The sequence below is a fragment of the Danaus plexippus genome (genome assembly GCF_018135715.1).
Source record: "Danaus plexippus chromosome 18 unlocalized genomic scaffold, MEX_DaPlex mxdp_35, whole genome shotgun sequence".
In the NCBI taxonomy this organism is placed as follows: domain Eukaryota; kingdom Metazoa; phylum Arthropoda; class Insecta; order Lepidoptera; family Nymphalidae; genus Danaus; species Danaus plexippus.
This window is the reverse complement of record NW_026869854.1, coordinates 1651994-1678111: the sequence shown is the minus strand read 5'-3', so window position 1 is coordinate 1678111 and position 26118 is coordinate 1651994. Positions and strand designations below refer to the sequence as shown.

The 26118-nt window shown below is 30.4% G+C and overlaps 1 protein-coding gene across 2 annotated transcripts in view; it reads right to left on the bottom strand.

Moving 5' to 3' along the window:
* The window catches only part of LOC116773133 (nephrin-like), a 54655-nt gene that overhangs the window by 10507 nt on the left and 18030 nt on the right, over positions 1–26118 (bottom strand). For both annotated transcript variants that reach the window (XM_061528653.1, XM_061528654.1), the window contains exons 3-8: positions 14266–14389; positions 2799–3007; positions 2246–2359; positions 1888–2073; positions 1258–1406; positions 769–913 (exon numbers count right to left, since the gene is read on the bottom strand). In XM_061528653.1, the coding sequence (XP_061384637.1) occupies positions 769–913; positions 1258–1406; positions 1888–2073; positions 2246–2359; positions 2799–3007; positions 14266–14389 (927 nt within the window). The remainder of the gene's footprint in view (positions 1–768; positions 914–1257; positions 1407–1887; positions 2074–2245; positions 2360–2798; positions 3008–14265; positions 14390–26118) is intronic.

Sequence of the window (26118 nt, the reverse complement as noted above, 5' to 3'; positions counted from 1 at the left end):
CCAAACTCGTCGAGGTTTGAATTTCAACACTTCCAATTCGAGTTCTTTTAAATGAAAATTGTCAATCGAACATCTGACACCAGGTGATGAATACTAGCAGACATTTTAATGAATAGCCTATCTATTAAAATGAGAAAGTTGCAGTGCGAGTTGTTCTTATTATGAATAACGGATATGACTTTTCCTCTGTGACGGTAATGATATCTTCTTATTTTGTAAATTACCTCAATTAAAGAATAAAAAAAAAGTAATTTATGTATAAAACTAGGATTTACTAAGCGATTTATTACATTCTATTTTACCCTACTTTTCGCTTACTGTACAGCAACAGTGATCACGGGCGCAGGAGATGGAAGTACTAACTTATTAGATATTACTATTAAAAGTAAAATAGCTTCATTTTTTCAACGCAACTTTATATTACTAACTATACCTTACAAATATAATAAATTATAACACATAATAAACCAACTTAAAACGATTAACCCATTTTACAAGTATAATAAAATACTTAAGCATCCCAACATAACACAAAGACCTCTTTGGCATCGTCGCTAGCAAGTAAAAATATATTGCATCTTGAAACTTTCAAACAATTTAGAATCTTATCGGTATTAAATTAGCTTAGTATTTTTCATGTTAGTCTGAAGACAAATGAAATTAAAAATATATTTTAAATTTTCGCACATTTTCAAAATAAAAATGTATTAAAGCGTTTTGTAATAAGATATAGTGATTTATTGTGTTCGTTAACTATGGACAACTTACATAGAACCTCTAAATGTAGAGCGTCTTCTAAAGTATGTGCTGGAAACCAGGGATTCGACACTCGACAGACTAGCTGCCTGCCGCTGTCTTCTCTTCTAACTCGCCAAGTTAATATGCTTTTCGTTACATCACCATCTACTTCGACCTGTGTTATATGATTATTTTATACTATAAACAAATTTTCTTGCAGGTAAGTTCTATTTTTTTATATTAAAACAATACTGAACGAGATGCGCCCGTAATATTGAAATATATAATATGGATTGAAAAATTAATTAACAGTTTTCGAACGTGTGACAGGTTCTTGTTGATATTATTTAGTTAATTTTCTTTATTTGACATCTTTATGTCGTAGATCCTCAGGCAGTTGAAGGTATAATTTCCGGGATGATGCGTCTCAGCTCATTAGATAATTGAGTCTATTAATAAATGATATCCGGTACATGAACTCTAATCGGAAATAATAAAATAAGATCATTTATTCCTCACCTGTGTAAGCGAAGAGTCGATTTTTTGTGAATTAATGAACCAGTCGATGTTTGGTGGTGGTTTTGAACCTCGAGTAGAACATGAAAAAGCGCGCTCTCGTCCAGCCCTCGTCGCTCCTCCACCAGAGACGCGGATGTATTGCGGTTTTACTATAAACATGTTCAAAAGGACAATGTTCTTATACAGATAGAATTCTGACTTTATACTTATAATAATTTTATGTATACCAAGTATTCTTTAGACCTAAATGCTTTTTACCACAATCACCGTAATAGACAAGTATTCAACGTATAGTAGGAAACAAAATTAATGAAAAGTGATTTGCATGTTTTCAACGTCAGGGAGTGTTATTTTTGAAAATTTACTTCAAATAAACAATATCCATGAGTAAATGAAACCACTGGAATTAATTATAAGTCATAGGGGAAAATAAAATAAATGTATAAATTTAATTGCAAAATGCAACAGTATATTGGAAAGTGGCTTTTAGATTCGTTTGTGATGGAATGTTCATCAACTGAATATTTTTTGTATATAGTCATTAACAATTTATAGCTCTTAATTACCAAAAAGATAAATTACAAGTTTCAAAAGGTCTTAAAGCCCGAGGTGATTATTTAAAGTACTTACAGTATAACTTAATAGTGACGTCCCTGACTTGCGGTTGCAGCAGTGGTGGCTCAACTTTGCACTGCAGCTTCACCCCAGCCATCTCTCGGGACAGTGAAGGTAAATGTATCTGACACACGTTACCGTCCCGAGTAATCGCCAGTCGTTCCTCGCCTCGGTACCAAGACACGTCGGGTGGGGGCTTACCTTAGAACAAATTATAGAATTCCCATTACTTACTTGAACATAATTATGTAACCATTTTTAAAGAAAACGAGAATGAAAGTTTTGAGGTATGAATGAATTTAAATGACGTATGTTAAAGTTACATAAAAATAATAAGGGTTTTTTTTTTATTGCAAGTAGATAATAAACTGACCTCCTGACGCTTGACAGGATAACAACAAATCCTGTCCCTCCCGGAATGGCCCCGCGGTTGTTCCCAAAATCTCTCGACCTTCGGAATCGTATATTCGCGGAGAATCCGGAGGCACTACAAATAAAATATGCATCAAACAATTTGGACAGAGATTCATATAATTTACTTAGTTCATTGTTTAAGACGACTATAAACTACAGTCCAGATGTTTTATAGAACTTTTAATTGAATTATTATTAAATTTTTTCGTAGATGAAGACTATTATACAAGACAAAATCCATTATTCATAAAAATAATGTTCAAGCAACATCATTTAGTTTTGGGAATATATTCTGTTAGTAATTCCATCAATTATTTAATTCAATAAATGGTGTTTATAAAATACAAGACTCATGTTTCTTTAAATAAAATAGAAAATTTTTAATGGAAAATGTACAAACAAACCAAAATTAATATTAATAATATAATATTAATTATAATAAAAAGAAACTAATATGCACATTTATAAATAGTACTTAAAAGTTTCTATCTATTATAACAACCGTGACTTACCAATGACAGTTAAATTAACTTTATAATTTCGTGTCGGTGAATCTATGTAGTCTATCCTACATCTGTAGAGGCCTTCATCGAAGCGCGCCACCTTGTCCACGGCGAGGTGGGCTGATGAAGGATCGGATTCGTTGAGAGCGAAGTGGGTTCGAGTCCCGAACTCTCCAGCTACCGCCCAATGTACTGGGTGCCCGTTTCTAAAGTCAACTCTACAAACATTTTTTTCATATTTATCTACTAATAAAACATTATTGATATACATTGTATATGTATTATGATTTCGTTATAGAAGTACAAATTCTTGTCCATAAATATTTTAAATAATTAATAATTCAATAAAAGTTCAAATTACTATATCAATATAACTTTAAATTTTTCGTAGCACCTAAATTGAACAGGGAAATATAGCAAGTTTATTTATTCATGAATGAAAAGATCAGACTTCCGAACAAGTAAACTCAAGCTCCAAAATGAATGCGTCATCATTTATTTATTCTGTAATTAATATGAATATTTCACCGACTCAAATTATTCATCTCACCTCTAAAGCCCTTGGGGCTGGTGGAGTAATTTAGTTTTGATGTTATGCCAACATTACACTGTTGTTATACCGATTAATTAAATTTTCTTTCACTTTTTATTATAAATATAAACGAAAGTCATACTGCAACGTTTTAATGCATATTTATATATATTACTAGTCCCGAAACAAGAAGAAATATTCTCCGAAAATAAACAAAGCAATATCAATGCACATGAAAAACCATAAGCGTGAAACAATAAAACACGACAAATAGAAATTCAATACACTTAAACCCATCATGGGTAATATCGCTGCCAAATCGAGCTCACATCCAGATGCACTGAATCGGAAGGTTTTAAAACAACTCCTTGGGAAGGAAGCTATATAGAAGGCGCCCCTTCCGCTTGGAAAAGGTCCAGTTCGACCAAAGGGGTATATTGTTTAAAATATAAAGAATCATTTTTATACGAGCTTTTTATGGATTTAATGAATAAGTAGTATTTATACATATTATTAAATGAGAAATGTTTGTTGTGACATGATAAAATGTTCCGGATCAAATTAAATAAATTGATTCTACATATTTATAAATTAAAAATGTGCTAGGGTTAACACTTTTTTAATTTATAAAACCACAAAGCAAAACTTTAACAAATTCTACATAGTTTTGGTGTTTGAATTACTAATTTCCAATAATCTCCCATAAGTCGAAGCGTCGATAATATGATGCAGTGAAGCATAACTGTGAACGGTTTTAGTAATTGGACTGGTTGAAATATCCTGTACATTACGGCATTAGTCAAATTATGCCCATCTAAAAGTAAAGGAGTTCTTTACATTCAATTCAATTTCAGATCTCGTATTAATTGTAGCATTATTCCACGGCTTTCAGGGGTCTCAAATTAAATTTCGACAGAATGAAGCTGGGACCACTTAATTGCAATTTGTCTGACTTATTAGACTTTCCGATGTTTTAACCGAGTTGGGAATTCGCTTGTGAAAGATTTTAGCGAATTGGCTTAGTTAGCTGAAAGTTTGGTTGACGTTGAACTGCTAATATTTCTTGAAATTTTAAGATTACATTCTCTATCTTATTACTTTTGCACCGAATATTTACTTTTCCAGAATATCATTATTTATGTAACTTTTATTAAAAAGCTTGCATATTACTATAAAATGATTTATTCATTATTAATCCTGTCATAACGACTAGTTACAGTGGGATAAAAAATATGTTGTATGTACATACTATGTGTCTATAAAATTTTAACCAATCTTTATGACTGGAACACTGATGCTAAGCCCAAGTAAAATCTACGGCCGAGTGTCACATATCATAAACGCAAGTCTTTATCCTAATACAATTGTACGATCTTCCAAGTAACTGGATCACGTGCAGGTAAAATATGTGCAGAAAATATAAAATGGACTTTATTTTAGTCTGACAGAGATCATTTATCACAATGCAACAGGACCTAACAAAGCTTAGAACTCGAGATCAGGTGATCGTTAGGAGCTGTGCTGGCATCAAACTCGCTACCAACTGGCCGTTCGCCAAAAACCCCTAGTAATGTTTCAGCATTCGCAATTTATCGAGGCCTTTGTTCTAGACGATGTAATTTAAGCCTTTTTGCGCTATGAATATGAATATGAAGTGAATATATGGCACTTAATAATAAGGATAGGTGGATCTTGCTTTGTATTTGATATTTTGCATAAAGAAAGGCCTAAGTGGAAAACACAGGCTTAATTATAGAGCAAAATATTTTCTCTTACATATTTTTTTTAATCAACACTAACTTAAATTTTAAAAATATGAATTTTACAATGTTCGAAATCTTCTCGAATACTTACAATTGGAGGACAGTTAGAAATAACTTTGGAATAAAATTTTCTTTACCAATTAGCAGAACAAATTCATTAGCTATATTTTACAATATTTTTTTAATTGGCTTATCCTAAGAGTAACTAGAGCTTACATCGGCAATTTTATCAAAATCATGCTTATCAGAGAGGTAATCAATCAATTTCCTTTTTAAACACTGATTTTATAAGTACTTTAACGTTCTTTTGGCTCTCTCTGTAGAAAAATATTATACAAGGGGAACTTGATAAAAGTTTTTAATATAAATATATTAAATCCTTTATATGTCCACGCATATTATAAAATAATTGTATCAACAACTTAGCATTTTGTTTCGTCATTTTATCGCAGCGAACTCAACTTTATGACAACATAAAATTCTTCCAGTTTAAAATTCACTACGAACGTTTAAAATCCCCAACTCGTTATAATCTCTCGTGTTATATAATACATATAAGTCATATAATATTAATGGTTCATAAAGTTTATATAAAATTATGCAGGGGACTTTTTAATAAAATTTACGTAAAGCCGGCGATCTATCGTCGAACGCAATCTAGCTGTCGAGACTTAAGTTTGAAATTCATGTACCCATCAGAGGGAAATTCTTTTATCAGGCACAAAACTATTCTGGGAACTTGCCAAATTTAGTGTTACTATAAAATTTAGTGATTTTAGGAGTGATATGTTTCATCGTCATGATGTACTAAATTGAATTAAATAGTAATGTAGTTATAATCGTACTATCAACTTTAAACTTATGTATATAAGTGGTGGATTGCAAAAATTTTTTTCCAATAGGACTTATCAGATAAACGCGACAAAAACTGTAGAAAATGGTAGAACAAAGGCATACCAAAAATAGTTTTTACTGTTTTTTTTTTTTTGCTGACGGACACTAAATATGCTTTTCAGTGATATAATAGTGGAACATTTATATTATAGTGGAACAGTTAATGCAGTAGTTCTGCTTGATTTAATATCTGGAATATATATTCAATGCGACAAAGTGTCTATTTCATATTTGTTCGGTTCCATATTTTAACGTTGATTTCTTTTCAAAAATTTCCAGGGAAATATGTATTGCCATGCAACTCTGAAGACCTTGTTGTATGCATACTGCAGCATATTAAATTACAAATTATATTTCTGAAAAAATGTATAACAATTATTAATGAGAAAAATTACAGTTTTTTTAATTCATTGAGTGTGTCGACAATTGACCTTTGTCTCCCCATACTTTACATTTAACGGTCACAAGCAATGAGACAGGAACCCCCCGTCTTTGAAGTTTATTATGTGAGTAGTTCACTAATAGCTTGCAGTATACTTAACGCCCTTATACTTAATGCGGTATACTTCATTTGGATATATTTTTAAGACGGTATTTTATCAACATTTACGCTAATTTAACGTACAATATTAATCAATAAAATGAACAGTACTTTTAATTATAAACTTATATATAAAGAATGCTTTCATCTTTTCATTGCTATTATCAATACAAAATATCAAACAGAGATTTTACCTTTTTGTATCTTCGCTGAATTTCAAAATAACTAAAATTTTCAAGTGTTCTAAGCTTTAATTATTCCTTCCACGTATTAAAGGAAGAAGACATCTTGAAGTTTTATCTTCACTAAAGAAAAACTAAATTTATTATCAGTGAAATTAAATAGAATCTTATTTATAGAAAATGGAAATAAACGTCGAGGACAAAATAGAACAGCTATTGGTTGGACACAGAATATTTCGTGAGTTTCCCAAACTCGGATGAAGTAACGCTTGATTTAACACCGTCGAAATTTCATGACAATCGTGGAAAACCCTATCTTATGAAGACCGACCAGAATACCGAAAGACAATGAAAAATTCTGGTAAAATACATTACCAATGTCATTTCATTCATGCTGACCAACTTCAATAGAATTTTGCAAATAAACTCCTGAAAAAATTAAAGCTGTAGTTGATGATATAACAAATCCAAACATTTCCATGAATCCGTTTATAGTCATAAAGAAGTTTAAAAATTTATCGTGAAGGATAAAGTAACACAAATTTATATTCACCTCCTAATTCAATATGTGCACTTTGTGGATCTAGTTCAAAGCAAAAATATGGTCTGACTAAAAAAATTGCTGAGCCAGAAATTAATCAATATCGACTTTCCTTCATTCCTTTCATGACTGATTTCAATGCATGGAAATGATATTTCTTACTAACTCTTTTATCAACAAGTTAAGGAATAAGTCAAAAAAGATTAGAAAATGAAATTCTGAATTAAAATTTTGTCGCGAGGAGCTGGGATTGATCATCAACAAACTACGACAAGCAACTATTAATGCTGGTAGAAATTTTCTCAATGCAAACTGGTCTCCTGATATTATAGGAGTGGATATTAATTTGAACAAATGGTTTTACATAATTGTTTAAGCTCTTCCTGGTAAATGCTGTAAAAATTTACCATTTTGCACTGAGAAAGCCAGAATATTTGGTAACAATTATGATCGGTACTACATGCTACCTAAGCATATTAAAATATATAAAGTTTTAGTTCACGGTGAAACTGTCATAAAGCATTTCTGTGTGCTTCCTAATGGTAAACGTTTAAAAAATGATAATATCACGCCAATAAACTTTATAAGAAATGTTTATAGCTAAACATGAAGATTACATACACTCTACACATTAGGTCCATACATTTCCAGTCTTAGAAAAATATATCACAGGAATGTGAAGTCATTTAATGAAAATGTTTTAGGTCTTTCAAAAGTTAACTTACTCGTTTTAGATCTCAAAGCTCACCAAATATAATTAAGCAAATGTATAACATTATGCTTAATGCTTATATACATATTTTTTCTAGTATTAATTTAACTTGGATATTAGTATATAGTTAAGCAAAATTGTATGACTTGAGTATGTGTAAGCATAACTATTTAAATATTACTACTTACTTTTTTAAAATAACAAAATTTATAACAAAAAATATGGCTGCCGCTTTCACTGTAAACTATATAATTTTGCTCTAATTAAAACGGTACTAAAAAGTTTGTCCATCGATTTCAGTAAGTGACATTCTGATTAAACAAATAATTACTATAACATAGATGTGAAAATTTAATAGGTTCATCATTATTTAATAATTACAAATAACTATTTGTGAAGCTGGGAATATCACTGAGTGTGAAATTACATATCATATTCATTGTTACGCACTAACACTCAATTACAGACGTTTCTGCATCCCAAACAATTACACCAGCATATCAAAATTAATGGAATTTAATATATAAAAAAAATAAAATATACTATATACAAAAAAAAACAGGTAAATAATCTGGAGCTGCCACAGCGAAGACTCTCAGGAGTACAGTCGGTAATTACTGAATTGGTATACGTTTCGAAAATAATACTATCTGTTATGGGCTTCGCAAGTTTTTTGGATAAATTCCAACAGAATTACTATTTGTTTCCGAGTAATATATCTCACATAAAACGAAAATTAACGCTCCGAATGGAGCGATCGTCCGATATATAGGGTCTGTTGAATATTGGGGTTTGGTTATTAATTTTAAATGACTGGATTGACCTTTGACCTATAAAACCATTTGAGTTCAGTCCTAAATTTTAGTACCCTAGATAGAGGGTATAGCTAATTGAAGTAAACAATATTAATCAGTACCTCACTGAAATTTCTCAGCCGTTTCAGTTTGTTTTTTTTTTCTCGAATACGAATTAAATAAGATGCAGCAATGCTTTTTAATATAAACTTATTTAAATTTAATTTTAATTCTGCTTTCAGAAATAGGATGCGTGAAAAACCAATATCATGTTTCACACTACTAACTTTTTTTGCGTGAAGAAATGTGGCTTCAAGACCGAAATTCCTGGTAGATCTTTATATTCATTGTTTAAAGCTAAATAAAATTTTGATGTGGTATTTTCTTAGTAGTTTCAGTATTCACAAATCCAAATATTCTCCCAAAGGCTACTAATTCACAAAATCCGTTCTATATTCTCCACATTTGCAAAAATACGTCGACCTTAGTAACTTCTTTTGTTCTTTTCAATTGCATAAACCTATTAACACTAGCTACTATAATGCTATATTTCATATTGTGATATGATAATTCGCATATTTAGTAACATCCTGAGAAGGACTTTAATTAGGCACGAGGGTTTGTACAGATTCTTTAATAAATTGCTAGATTAAAACAAACAAAAGAAAAATGCATTCTTCATTTTAAAATTAAAAATTACTGGGTGACTATATGAAACATATTTCGAAATATAAAATATATCTACCTAGAAAGTGAAAAACAAGTTCTAATTTATAATTCGAGAAGCCTTAGTAGTAACATCTTACTCGACTGTTTCGAAGAAAATTAATTTCGTTTTAATTTCTCAACTTTTTTGTGTCAAAAATATATTTGCAGGCTGAAAATTTTTGTTGTTACATATTATTTAGTGAAGCTTTTTATCCTCTGATTAATTTCTTTAGAGTTTGTATTTCATTTCTTTTTATTTTTATTATAAGTGTATATATTCAAAACATGTTGTGGATTTGCTCGTTTTCGTCCCGTTTCTAGACCCCACATTTCATTTATCCGAAAAAAAAATACGAATTTAAATCTCTATTACTTTTTCTAAAACAGCCTTTTACTGTGAAGAGACATTAAGAGAAATTTGCTACATGACAAAATAATAAAAATGTCTTTGCTGATAGACTATTTCTTGATTGATGAAAATATAAAACTATTTTCACAAACATAAAGAAATAGGATTTAGTTTTCTATAAAGCACTCTCCAGCGTAAGAGCTCTTTACTACAGCAGCCGTTCTACCGTTTTGTCTTCATGTGGACTTTAAAAAGTGATTCAAACCAACAACGTAAGGAGTGCCTTAAACAACTAAATCCCAAGCTGTTTTTATCATGAGAAGACCATTATCACTTGAAACTTAATGTACCTATGCAATACATTTTATACGCACCCCATAAAGAAAAAGTGAATATATATACAAATATTTTTTATTTTGATTGGAACGATGCTCACTTCACAGTCTTAAATTCTAATATCATTATAATTCAAACTGTTCTATATATACATAGATAGGGGTTTACAAGTATTTAAAGACAGTGTTTTACCCTTAAGTAATGTATGCGTTTTGTGCTTTTTAGCCGTATGTCTATTTATTATTATTTTTTTCTTTTGTATATAAAAGGAGTGAATATTTAGTGTTTTTATCCTAATTGCAACGGATGTATTTTGTGCTTTTTAACTATTTATGTCTTTTTATTATTTTAAAAGTCCTTTGGAATGTGTGCAAATATTGCTTACAAGATTTTGACTAAACAGATTTGAATAACATTAAACTGTAGATAATGAAACAACTTAAGATCTATTTCGTAAAGTAAAAATTTTCATTAATTACATACGATATATATGAAAATAATATGAAACATTTTTCTGTCAAAATTGTAATGACTTTTTTGTTCTCTAAAAATCTCTATAAATTAATATTTATGGAATCATATAACAAATCTTATTAATGTCGTACCGTACTTTTTCTAGTTTCTTTCTGTTAATGCTAATTAATTATAATTAAATCATCAAAAAGTTTTATTTTTTTAATGAAGTCTATATAAGGAGAAAATTTCTTATCACTTAATTATACTGGATTTGACGAAAAGCAATCCATGAAACGCCACATTGGTTTTTCTAATTTCCAAAATAAATCCAAATAATAAGGCAATCTTGATAAAAATGACAAAATAAGGCGTTCCATTTAATATTGGTACTTTTTTCTTAATACGGTTATTCCATATCTGTTTCTATCAGCAAATCTATCAATAACAATATAATTAATCTTAAGTGATGTATGAGCCAGTTTTTTTTTGTCTTTAGCAATAATAATTACATTTATAGATACATCAATTGTGAAACAACGGTATTAAAACTGATCATTTATTATGCTCTAACATATTCGTGTTGGTGTTATGACAACATGAATTAAAGTATTAAAGACAATAGTCGTCACAGTAGAGTAAAGATAACTTGTTAGTTTAAGTTTGCACTTTAAATCTATTGTGCTTATTATATCGATACTTATATTCAAGTTTTCATTAATTGGTAAGACTCATTTAATACGATCCATTATATTCGATATGTAACTTTTAATAAATAATTACAAAACATAAATATTGTGTGCTGTAATAACGATAAAATAAACATACTAAACAAAGTAACACACTTAACTTTTCATGACATTTAACATTCTCGTCAAAGAAGAATTAATTTTTAACTTGACATTATTTACGCCAATTGGCTTACGTTACATTACCCGTGTATTTAAAAACTTAACAGCGCAGTTAATTAAGTCCATGTAGAAATCATATAACACTAGCGACAGCAGAAAAATAAGCAACAATATTTAAAAGAATTTAGAAATTGAAGTGTCTAATATACCACACAATTAAAACACTACAAAAACTACTGCCCAAATTCATATAAAACAGAACCGGTACCTCTATATATTATGTTGGAGAGCAGCCAACTTACTTGTTACCACTCGTAGTAACTGTTATTTTTTTCTTTATTTCCCAACCATACCTAACCTAAACGAACTTGTTCTTTTAAAATAAAATTATAAATGTTTTAAAGCATAAACCTTGTTCCTGTTACAAACCACGTGTAAGTCAAACACTATATCTGAATTTAGTTTGCTTTTATTTGAACACGATATTTCACAAAGAAATTTTCTGGTATCATAATGTACATGTTTATCATAAATAAACTTTAAAGCATTTGACCAGCGTTCACGTGATATACTAAATAGTTTAACTACGAGTAGCGTAACGGCCATCGTCAAATATTTCTCATACATACGCTTTTAACAAATTAGCAAACAAGTTGATACTATATTTTTTTATATATATTAAAAAAATAATGAACTAAAATAAAAGTAAAGAAAAGGAAACTAACTCAAGAAAAATATCCATTAGTTACACAACACACATTTGTATTATGGTACAGATTATGAGATCAGGCTCATAAGTAAGATCATCCGGCTATATTGAAAATTCGATCTCCATGTCTCAAGGGATCCCATATCGGAGGAAACACCTAAGGTTTCCTTATTAATTATTTTGACCCAGTTGATTGAACGAGATAATAACTGCTTTATGTTTAATAAACAAATATACCTTCTTTGAATTTACTGCCATTGTTTCTGATCATTTCCGAACCATGATTAATTCTTATTTATCTAAATGCATACAAAATTTTTGTTAGGATACTTTGAGAATTAAAAATTAGCATTATCTAAACAACGATCAGTTTCCTATACAATACAATAGAACACATAACTCAAGTTAGGCTTCAGTTAAATTACGTGAGGAATTTACGAGAAATACAAATGGAAGGACGAAGCCCGATCGCGTGAATTTATATACTGCTTGTAATTAGTGCTGGAACTTCAGTGTCTTGTATATCATGTGACCTGACAGTGGCCTGGAGGATGCTCGCTAAAGGAGATTACTCTTGAAACTCGAACGATACGATACATGTAGGCTTACATAATGTAATTCTTCATTTTAAGTCCTACTCTATGATACACAAAAAAGTGAAGTTAAGTTTAAATATTCATGCAAAGTAATGAGTACTTTTGTTTTTGCACATATGAGAATGATTATTAGCTGGACTAGCCTTTTATTAAGCATATAACGGAAGGTAATAGATGTGTTAGCGTCTATTTTTACAAAAATTTTAGACGTATATTTAACTATAATCCCTTATATGAATGTAAATGCGTTTTCTTTTCTATTTACTTAAAAAAAATATATTTTTTAATATAACTTTAGAATCTTTTCATCTAATTTTTATAGTCTAGTTAAATTGGATAACATTGTCGTATTTGACACTAAATTAATATATATATGTGTGTGTGTGTGTATTACGGCCACATGTCTAAACTCGTCTTTTATGGGTCTCTCCATAAAAGTTTGGAAAGGAGTTATATGAGCTCAGTCCGTTCAACTACTCTAATTATAAAAATTATCATCCCCAAGCCAATTCAACATAATTTAACACACGTATATGTATTCCCGTCATAATATAAAATATGTTTAATCAATTTTAATTTATTGAACGTGTGACCGATGTACACGAATGTCACTAATTAACCTTTAATAACATTTACACATCGGAATGTCGACGTCCAAATATTAAATTGACTTAAAATAAGACACGTAATAGTTAGACTATAGTTTCATCAAGTGTTTAGATGACGTTCATCAATCAAGGCGTCTTCACACGTTTTGGGAGGTCTGTAATTAATTACCTATGTTTTGTGACATTTTGCAGCCCACTTTCACATCTGCTTGTGATATTTCGAGGATTTATAATTCGGCTTTCTTAAGATTATTAACACATTATGGTTTCATCTTTGAATTAATTCTATTTTAAAGAAGTTTTCTTTTATAGGTTTTTAGAAAAAAAAATACATATTATATTAATATATTATATAAATGATCATAAATAATTCAATGAAAAGTTATAGAAATAAATAGTGCCAGATATGATATCCCTGAAATGGTAGTTGTGAAATTCGTTCATGTCGATAAATTACTGTCAACATTTATTGGAATTTTAAATGAAAGCTCCATTCTTCCAGCGCTGAATATATAACTTGCACTTATGTATTTCCTACAGAAGTATAATTTCTTAAGAAAATTAATTTAATAATTATTTTATGTTGTATGCAAGTCGCATTGAAATAAGCAGTTAGCAGTCTTTGAAGCACTTTTATTTATAACACTCTATTAGTAATTATCGAGAAAAAGAGAAGTTTTCTTATCACCATAAAATATTCAAATAATAAAGAGATGATTAGATAAAAAAAAACCTTTACTGAATCTATTTAGCAATATACATTTCATTCAAACTGAGCAAAATTTTCCGAAATCAAAATAAATGGGTTTATTAACTATCTCTAAAGCAATTTCATTTGGTGGTTTGTATAACTTGTAAAACTTCCAATGTTATGCTTAAACTTACTATCGAGAACTGTTATACTCACGTGTATATCGGCATCCTGTCGCCATCTTTAAACCACATCAGCATCGCAACATCGTGCACTGCAGCTGCCAGGTCGCATGGAAGTCGCGTCTCTCCACCAGGCGCTGACCACACCTGTATAACATCTGGAAACAAATATTTATGTCACATAAATCTGGCCCTTTTTCTGCGCTTTTCAAAAGTTATAATGAATGTTCAGTTGTGATAAACAATGAAATTAAGTTCATTTAAATATAAATATTAAACTACATCAGAAAATATGATTCACCAAGACAGATTTGTACAGTAAAAATTTACTGATTACTAGACTGTTCAAAACTTCAAATAAATTATATGAAATCAAGAAATGTTTTAATATAGTAAAAGTACGATTTAATAAAAACTTTCTATGCTGGACTATTCTGTTTAAAATAAGTAATCATTAATCGACATATTTATCCATTGTTTTTAGTTATAAAAGAAATATGTTTGACATTTAGCGACTACACAAATTGAGGAATCTTCAAGAAGTAAATTATGTAGAGTGCGCTTCACTGCCAGCCAGAAGTTACCGGGAAACTACGAAACTAATTTATATGTATGTATATGATAATAAGAATAACGTAATATTTTACGTGGTGCATGTACGATTAATTTCCCATTTGGTGAGGTCCAGAGGAGAGCCCCGGTAGGGTTGGGGGCGGAGCCCTCCACTAAAAAAAAATGTTTTTATAATAATGTTAATTTCGTTTTCAGCTCACTCTATTATTTTGAAACATACATTAAACTATTTTTGGCATTAACATTACCACCCACTAAAGTTGGACATAATAGAATAGAAACTCTACTCTGTGTTTTTTATATTTTTTTCATGTCCGTATTTATTTATGATGAGTTGTTTAATTGCAAAATTGCTAAAACTCACGTAATCAGCATTAATTGTCAAACATTTGATTACTTTACTTTCGATTTCTACTTCTGGATGAACTGCAGAATTGTCTAATGTTCTATGGTTTTTTATTGTGATTCTTTTATTTTATAAGTCATGTTATTTAATTTTATAAGTCATGTCAAGACATAAGTAATGTCTCTTAAAGAGTCTTTGTGATCTTACATTTAAATATTTTTATTGTAAAAGTGTAAATAAACATATGGTTGCTAGGTAACTGTAAGGTAAAGCAATGAAGTCGCATGCGTATTAGTATAGTCTTGCCGGGAGAGAATCGGCTACTTTTCTCCCTCATACCAGGGACTAAAAGCGAGCTTTTCGTTTAGTCCCAGAAAACTTATAGCCTACATATAATACTATGCCTCGATATTTGGATAGCAATGACATTCACTTCTGGTGTGGTTTCAGGTATCTTCTGGTTTACACGACTAGGAGTTCTTTCCGCGGAGCCAGCAACGTGATTTGTTATATGATATTTTATCCGTACAACGGTGTTGGTCCAGCGATGTTTGTTTAATTTTTACCATGTTGCATGTACGTAATACGTATATATGATGTTTTGTTTGAATAACTCAATTTTGTCTCTATCAAACTAATAACTTTTGTATCAAACGATAAATTCATAAACTTCTTCCCCATTTTACTTTAGCTATGTTAAATGTTACATTCATCCATTTTCGAAATTATCTTTAAAAAGATTTCGCTTCCCGTAATAACATTATGGTAAAATTGTAAGACACACGTGAAAGAAAATTTCTATGTTCCGTTCATGAACATTTCTGAAATAAGTGATTTATAATTTTGCAGAATGAAACCATTAAGCCATTAACTATTTTTAGGATATTAATTTAGTTGCCAAAGTATATTTGAAGAACACAATTTGTTTAATCGCAAATGTTTATTAAGAATCAGAATTATTTGCTTCATATTGTCTCATGTCTGTGACTAGGTCCATCTGAACGAGAAAATAATTAAAAACAAAATTATGCTTGTTCTCATCCTTAGAAAAAAAAAATGTCAGAAAAGCTGTTATTGCTTAGGGTCAAATTTAATAAACTTTTAAAATGTCACAGTGAAACAACCTTAAAAAAATTGTCGGACCACACAATGGAAATTTAAAACTTAAATGAATTTTCCACATTCTTGCAATATTTTCATTGAGGCGTTGGTGCTAGTGATCATAGTTACAATAAAATAGTCCCAATAATGACAATAAAAATGAGGTTCCCTGTACTGGAAAATATTTGAGTTCAAACCAGAAACTAATATGATTAAGTCTTGACTATCCACGGCAACACTTTGCCAACTTATTTTTAATAAGTTTCTATTTAAAAGATAGTTGCCAGCCATTTTTTCAATTCACATCATAGTTTTTTTTAATATCCATCGCCACTCTATAAGAGTCTATCAAAACAGAAATAATAGCTTGACTAGTACACTGCATGTTCACTTTCTGTTTACTTCTTTAAATTTTTTCATTTGATATAATGAATTTTTAACTCTCTTATCGTTGTTTTTTTTTATTTATTCAATGTTTCATACATTCATACACACAAACAAACTACCAGACCTCAATATACAGTCAAAGTATGCTTCGTCAGTATGAGATTAAATTAAGAACTCATTTGTGGTGGAGGACAAACAAAGTCCAAGTTTTTTTGTATATAGTCACAATCAGTCTTTATTTCGTTTGCCAGTGATGATGGTTATTGAAACAAGTGTGTTTTAAAATATGGAACCAAATAAAGAATTTTTTTTCGGCCTAATATAATTTTAATCGATTAATATTCTTTCATTAATTCTTAAAATCGTATATTAGCCGTAACAATATTTGATCTTCTCTAATTAAAATTTCATAACACTCAAAAGTTTTGTTTAGTACGCGTATGAAATATTTTTTTATATGAAATGTACAAGTTTTGAATAATTGGTGGTTCCATTGAAATATTCTGTTATATAGTGATAAAACAGTATGCATTTCCGAAGCGAAACAAACATCCATCAAATAAAGAACATCTATTTTACACATGCTGTACAGAACTCGTTCGCTTTATTTTCACTACGGGCTTTAATTACGCAATACCGAGATACAGCAGATTTCAACCTACATTTTATTCATGGACAAACAAAAAGCCGTATGTATTAAAAAATCATAGAAGACAAAGAATTTTTTTAAAGCAGAAATCGTCGGAAAACTGCCAAGAGGCAGTAACACAAGTATCCGTCAGAAACGCGGTGTATTGTCCGCTGGTGTTACACATACACACTGTTTAGATTTATGAATTTATGTCGCAATAACCTTATCTCATGATATTTATCAACGTGTAACAAAGTGCAGCCTATATCATATAATTTATTTGCACATCTCCTGTCATCCAAACTGTAACAGCCACTACAGTGCTGCAACAAACTTAATGTAACTTACATTTATCTAATATAACTTATACTTCAACATTTATATTTATTAAAATATTATTCATAGTTAATCTTTAAATTTAAATTGTGGAAGCAAATTAATAATGTTTCTTAGTCCAGGATTTCTCGGAAGCTAAAAATTATCTTACACATCATTCAAGGAAACTTTTAATAAGTGATTTGTAATTTATTTTCTCCTCTTTAGTTATAAGGAAGAAACGGTTTGGACTATCGCATTAATAACAAGTATCTTTGTACCGTAAATAATGCAATTTAATTTACTAGATTTTAAAGTTTCGTCGTTTGCGTTCTCTAATTTTATGTTTTCATTCAAACAAAGCACTATACAAGAAATGCCTAGTTAAATAATACCTAAAAATCTATTGTCACGCTTTAATATTTTTCACTCCAACACCTCTCTCTAGGCCCTTGATCCGAATCTTGTCTTATCCTTTGCAAATGGCTTCCTTTCAAATATATATATGGTAAAAATAAATACTTGAAAAATGTGACTATATTAATAGAATTACTTAATACGTATTTTATTCACCTTTAAACAATCTTACAATAAAACAACCGAATTGACCGTTTATCACTGCAAGAGATAAAAAAAATGTATAATGAAATCTACAGGCTTAGGTATACATTAACATTGGGAGTTGAAGAAATATTAGAAAATATTTTATTTCTTTATCCTCTCTCCCTAATTGGACGTATTATACAGAGAATGTGCTTGCTCATCTGATATATGAGGAACGTTATCGTGACTAAGAACCATACAATTATTTTGAATGTCTGTCTTATAACATAACATAACGGAACGTATTGAGGTAGGAATACATATATTCATTCCTCTAAATATAGTAATGCCCTACTATTACCCCTTCTAACAATATATCATCTAAACATCCTACAGTAAAAGTAATCTAAATCTCACTGTTTTGAAGTAAAGTCAACATTTCATTATACCTAACATCAAAGGGATTAATTATCACTTATTCAAATAAAAGCAAGTTTTATTGACTCAAGTAATTGCGAACACCATCGCAAAGCTCATGGTGTCAGCAATTAAATCTTAATCGAGACAATGTGTATTCATTAACAATGGTATGTTAAAGCGAAATTTTAAACCGCACATAGAAATTGAAATAAAGTGCTTACATATTAATATAAGGGACGATTATTTTATGTGACATGAGACATTGAAGTATCAATTACCGATGACACAATTAGTTCTTATTTTATTCATTGGTTTTAAACGAGAATTGAATATGTTTTATGTTATATATGTCAATGTTAGCTATCTTTAAAGATAATATTGAATTCATAGTTATCTCTGCATAATCATTTATTAGTTACTTCAATACGTCCAGTGACGAGTAACGCGTAAGTAGACGACGCGATTTCACACTTGATTTAATTTTATCTGATATGATTTTCATACATATGTATTAATTAAAACAACATAAAGACATTCTCATAGCAAAGACAGATTTTTATGTCTATATACTGATGACCGGCGAATGATAAAAGCTGATGATATAAATTACAACCAATCAACTTAAGAATGTTCTGTTGACTGTAATAGATTGATCATTATTATGCAAATTGTTGATTGAATTATATTTTGTGTATTAATTAATGTTATATGTATGTATATTTTTTGGTTAAAGAAATAAGTATCTGTTATATGATATGGGGTGTCTTCGGCACAAAGGCGCTTCAACAATGAGATAACTCGATTTTAATTGGGTTATTAATACAGAACCATTATTAGTTTCCTATAATTGCTTCTGTAAAATAAACTGTTTGCAAACATAAAGACAACGGTAGCGTAACTTATGTTGAAATAATACAATAATATTGTAAATTGAATCTTTAAAGCAACACTTTAATAATATATATAAAATTATAAATATTATGTAAACATATATATAGATGTTATGAATCAAGTGATAAATTTGTCATTTTTCATATTGACTGGGCCGTATGAAAAATGCCCAATATGAGACGGCGATATGATAATTATTCAAAAAATAAAATTGACTGTTATCGTGGTGGCGTGGGGATTTAAGGCCCGCCTCTCACAAGTAAGGGCGCGGGTTCGAAACCTGGCAAGTACCAATGTGATCTTTTCCGAATCATATGTACTTTCTAAAGGTATTTAGACACTACTGACGGACGGTGAAGGAAAACATCGTGAGGAAACCTGGTCTTATAATTTTAAATTATAAGATTGAAATCGCCAACCCGTCTTGAGCAAGCGTGGTGATTAATGCTCTAACCTTCTCCATGTGAGAAGAGGCCTTTTCTCAGCAGTGGGCTCCTATAGGCTGATGATGATGATGAAAATTGACTGGGTATAACACATAATGTAAAACACCTTTTGGGCAGAGTACCACAAAGATTTGATTACAATTGCTTTTTTCCTGTTATAAGGTTAGTTTTAGAAGTTTAGACAGAACATAATCAATTTGGCCGATAGGGCTAGACATTATTAATAATGGCCGGGTATTGTAAGTGACATCCTCATCTATCGCTTTATCTATAACATCTTAAATAATTTTAGTAAAATAATATCTCTCAAGTACTGTCACAAAGGGTAACCCATTAAGAATCATATGTAAATCTATTAAACTAGGCCAATATGTATAGATTTGTTAAACATTAAAGGTAAAATTGTATATGCAAAAGTTTAAAAACATGTCACATTGTTTAAATAAAACTAGTATTATTCGGATTTACTACGCGGATTTTATTATTTAAAAACTACATAATCCCGACGTTTCGGTTACTTTGCAGCAACCGTGATCACGGGCAGACGAGGTGTGAATGTCTGTCAGTTGGTCCTTGTTATTTATCATCTACCGCCATCGATTTCTTAATTTTCTGGCGTACCGCTCTGGATGCCGGCAGAATGCGCTCACGGTGTCTTGAGGTCCTGCGGTGTGGTTTCGGACATGGGATTTTATATTTTTAAGAACGGGGTCCCAGGTGTTTGATAGATTCCAGCCATCTTCTCTATTGAAATTGGGATGTTTTTTAATTTCAATAGCCTCGCGAATTAATCTCGGTATACACTTGTCTTCCCGAGCGAGGATTTGAGGTTTATCAAAACGAATGTAGTGGCCTGGTTTGTCCATTGTGTGTTCACACACTGCTGACTTCGACGCGCGCCTGTTTTTGATGTCTGAGATGTGTTCCTTAACCCTTGTACCGATGCTCCTCTTCGTCTGTCCAATGTATGACAAGCCACAATCACAGTCGAGTTTGTATACACCCGCTTGTTGTAAAGGAATGTTACTCTTGATTGGTCTCAAGAATTGGCTCACTTTTTTATGTGGTTTGTAAATAGTTTTAATGGAAACCTTCTTCAAAATGTTGCCTATTCTGTCAGTAACTCCCTTCACAAATGGTAGTATCGCAGGTTGTCGTTCAACTGTGGGTGGCTTCAGGTGGTTCTTGCGATGCTGGCGAGGCACGGGCAGGTTGTTGATGGTGAGAGCATGTTTTACATGCTGCAGCTCGGCCTCTAGGTGGTCAGCATCACAAAGGTGTTGGGCTCTCTGTAACAAAGATTTGCCAACGGTAGCTAACTGTATAGGGTGGTGGTGCGAGTTACCGTTGAGGTACCTGTCCGTGTGTGTGGGTTTCCTATAAACAGTATGTCCCAAAGTATTGTCAGGATTCCTAACGATAAGTATATCAAGGAAAGCTAAAGAATTATTTGCTTCCAATTCTATAGTAAACTGAATCTTACTATTGATAGAATTAAGATGGTTCAGAAAAGCAGATGTTTTATTTTTATTTAATATTGTGAAGGTGTCATCTACATACCGTTTATATATTAAAGGTCTTATAGGAGGAGAGCAAAGTAACCGAAACGTCGGGATTATGTAGTTTTTAAATAATAAAATCCGCGTAGTAAATCCGAATAATACTAGTTTTATTTAAATGAATACTCGCGAAAATCTTAGATCTCATTATGTCACATTGTTCCCAAAGAATTTAAGTGAAGTTTTATTTATTGTAATTATATTAGGAAAATCGATTATTTCTAATTTTTTTTCAATCGGTAATAATTGTTACTCGTAAATAGGTAATACAGAAGACCATACATTAATTTATTGACGATACAAGTAAAACATATCATAGGAGCAAAACTATGACTACCCTTCAAATAACGTTATGTAATGAAAAATTAATTAATAAATAGTATGACAAAAAAATTAAGTTTTATTTTAATACAACTTTAAGATTTTCGTGTGTACGTATTTGTATGTAAACAAAAAATTATAAATTTTTAGTTATTCATCACCTGCTTTCTGGAAAGGGATTGTTTAGAATTGTATAGACGTTAATCGAACAATCTAAAGAAAGTGGAACCAAAGCCATCTCGTACTGAATTAGAAATATAGTACACATACATTTTTGGAACAGTAAAATAAAAATTACATTCAGGGTGCTTTCTACGACGATTGGAAAAACGAAGAAAAAAGGAATCACTCAACTCACTAGTCTATGTCACCAGTCAAGATAACCTAAAATAAGTAACGAATGTTTAATTGTGTTATGTGACAATGTTTACAACAATGAGAATATAATAAAATAACCTGTAATCTATAAAGCATGAAAAATTAACTAATTTCTTCTGGATTACCTTTATTTTATCCCCAACTGTAGACATCTAGGGTGACCAGTTTTTTAAAATACTTCATACGTAACAAAAATAACCATTTTAATGAAACAGAAACATTAAGTGTTAATGAAATAATTTGAACTTATTTTAAATGAAATCAAATATTTGTTTTTTAAAGGTTGCTGCGGGTGAAAATTACATATTGTTAAATTTAATGTTTGCATTTAATACAAATAAAATAATTAGACACGTGTAATATCGATCTTTATAATTGACTATTAAGTGTGGCCAAAACCAGCATTTAATAGAATAAAACAAAGTTCATCAGCAATTTAATATTTCATAAAAAAAAGGTAAACGGTAATAAAGTAAATCTTCTCTTACAAATATTATACTTCAAGCAGCACTAGCCAGTTAAATGAGAAGCTAAGCATAAATCTTATAAACTAATTAAATCTACTCAAACAACCTATCTGATTTACTTTGCTATTCAGATTGTTCTCAGCAAAAAGCCTGAAGCGTCCTCAAATATAATTGGTGGCTCAAAACTACGTGGCGGCTAATTGCGACCATCCTGAATATGCATGAGGATCGATTGTCGCTTATAATGAAGATTCCGATATCATAGGAATCTCAGTGGGCCACATAAACTTGGGAGTTCTGATCGTGCCCATTAATTCTTATGTTAACACTGAACTGTTAAATTCTACGATACACTGACTAGATCTGTAAACAAATGGCCACGTTGTGAGCTTCCAAATGTGTCGCTGTCAGAAAGATTCATTTTGTATTTGTAGCATTTGAGCTCACTATGATTTTCGGATATTCCATAGTTACAAATGATTCAATGTTTCACAATACCATTTTTCTTCAATTTACTTTTATTTTATACCTTACTTTATATTGTCTAATTCCACTTTTTTTTTCATATGTTTTCATTATTAGAAATTATGAAATTATGAATCTTCATCATATGTTAAATTTTTTGTTTTTCTTCGTTTCCTTATAAAAATCTGAAATCCGCAATCTAAATTTATGAATTATTTTATTTTCATATATTCAAATATTGAACACTGTAGGTCTATAACGTCAATAAACTTTTGCTTGTTCTAGTATTAGATCAGTATGAAAACAGCTCCTCATCTTTTATGAAACACTGTACTAAAATTATAACTGTCCAGTCCAGCGCGCGGTACTAATGCCTCTTTAAAATTTTTGGTCAGAAATGTGACATTTCTATATAATAACTAAGTATTTTACAAATATAACACAAGTTTATTATATATTATGCTCGGTTCCATAAACGGGCACAGGGACAAACGCTTTGTATTCAAAACAGCATTAAAAAAACTCACTAAACTAATAACATACAAACCGATGTCTGAAGTTGTAATATAGATTCATAAATATAGTTTAAAACAGAGGCTATTTGTACTGTGGTACAGTTTATATCATTACGGTAGCTGCTGTCAAGGAGAAAATTACAGACGACGCCGAACTCCGAACCTAATTATGTTTGCCTTTGGGACATTTGTAATTTTAGGATGGAATGCTTTGAGCTAGTCTTTTAAACTTGTACCGGATTCGTGAATAATGTTGCTTTGGACGTAATATGTGAACAGTGTTTATAAACATTATAAATAAATAGTTTTTCCAACTATATTTGACATCAGTTAGTCTGATCCTATTTAGGTTTTTATATGAGTCACAAAGTATTCTATAGATTAAACAGAAATGTGAGAATATCTGAATAATTCCTTAAATCTCTTAAGAATTCACATTTATAATAACATTACAATGAACAAGCAGCGAACACTAATCAATATATACGAATGAAGTACATCTACAGAGATAGTATTCAAACTTACTCCTCGCCGATATCTTTGTCCTCTCGAGCGGCAGACATTAAAATATACAGAGGTGCAAAACTTAAAAGAACCTTTGAAATATTGCATAAGTGATAAAAAATTGAATTGAAACTATTTTTGAATTACTTTAAATATTTGTGATAATTAAAAGACTTTCATTAATATAAAAATAACCTCCAGAATTATATGATGAAAAATTATAATGAATTGTTCTTTCAAAGTGAGCAATCTAAAAGTTCAAAATTCTGCAGCAAGTCTCCGATATGGTTGTTCGAAGCACTTCAACTTGTGCATTCTATTTGCATTCAACAATACTGCAACACTCATTTTTGCTCTTAAGTAGGACATTTCAATGAAGCGCTGTTCAAACAAGTATCAATTGTTGTAGAAACGTTCGTTTTGTTGACGCACTGTTGTTTCATTGTTTATTTGTATTGTCCTACGATTTTGTATTTCAATTGCGATGGGCATTTTTATAGCGTTGTAATTGTAATTGCTCGCCATCTGTAGACGCATACCTATAATGTTATAATGTAACAGCTATCCTGACGGTCCGATCGTGTATAGATATTAATTTCCATTGCTATGACATGATATTAATTCGAATTTAATAGAGAATAGCGACCCATTTCGCAATTTCCTTAGAACAAGACGAGTCGGGAGTGAATTTCGCGCTTCAAGTACGTTTTATTAAGTATCTTGCGAAATATATTATTTCAAAGTTACACTTTGTATACATAAATAACACAGACTAGTATAGCTCTTATTGCATATTTATACGATATATTTTGCAATGTGTTTGCTTAAGAATTACGACTAAATATATCAACTACGTTGTTCAAGACTGTGGCATAATTTGTCACTACCGCGTTTGCGAATAAGAATCTAGTATAGTTCAGATAAGCTACTTGTTAGTATAATTTTAATAGGTACGGCTCCGAGAACTCTTTGAAAAGAAAATAGAGAATTTTGCCAAGAATAGCAAAGATACTCTGATTAGAGTGAATTAAGAAAATTATTATGAAACTTTATATAGTGACTAGACGCAGTTATTTTCATAAATCAAGACAGTATTACTAAGTTTCCTTACTTTTGTTACAAATAAATATTCAATACTTTTTTTTATTTTTTGCTATTACTTACTTATTCTTTCTCTAAGTAGTACGGCCGCCTTTGTATATTTCATATTTCTTCTGTTGCCTCCTTTGTGAAAATTCCTCGTAGTTCATTTTTGCGATAGTAATATTGTATATGAAAAACTTAGATTATATATTTTTATCAATCTTTCGATTCCTTGTACACTATATCTTAATGACAGTTAATATTTCAGTTGGCATTTGAAACTAAGGAAGTTCTAATCTAAATTAATTTATATAAAAATATTACTAAAGACAAAACGTGTTCGTTACATAGCTAATTTACCTAAATACATCGAAATTGTAAGTCGGCCGGTTTAAATATTAATTTAACTGATCTCGTCCACATCCATGTAATTAGCTTAAAAAGGCTTAAATGATTTACATCGAAAGACCGATTTAAAACAGTCTCACAATGTAATTTATTTTTAATTTAGAAAACGGAATGACGGTTTTGTGAATTTTAAACATAATATCCAAGGTTCATCATTTCAATACTTCAAAACTAGTGTTTCTAAAATATATCTCCAGCAAGGAATTTATTCATAAAATCTTCATCAATTTTAAATATAGATTTTAAACAGAATTTAATATAAAAATGAAACAACTTTTGGAATTTCAAAATACAAAGAATTCAATCAAACTCTAAACAATATATTTTAATATTGAACTTTCGCTATAAGCAATTTAAAACTGTTATTGAAACAAATTATGGAATAAATTACGAATAGAGTAACGTCCGTCGCTTAATATAGGCTTGTAATAAAACTGAACTCGCCTGAATCAAGGATTTCTATTTTATTCTTCATTTTGAATAGCGATAAAAAGTATGGAGTCGTTCCATAAAGACGTTTCACACGAGCGCCAT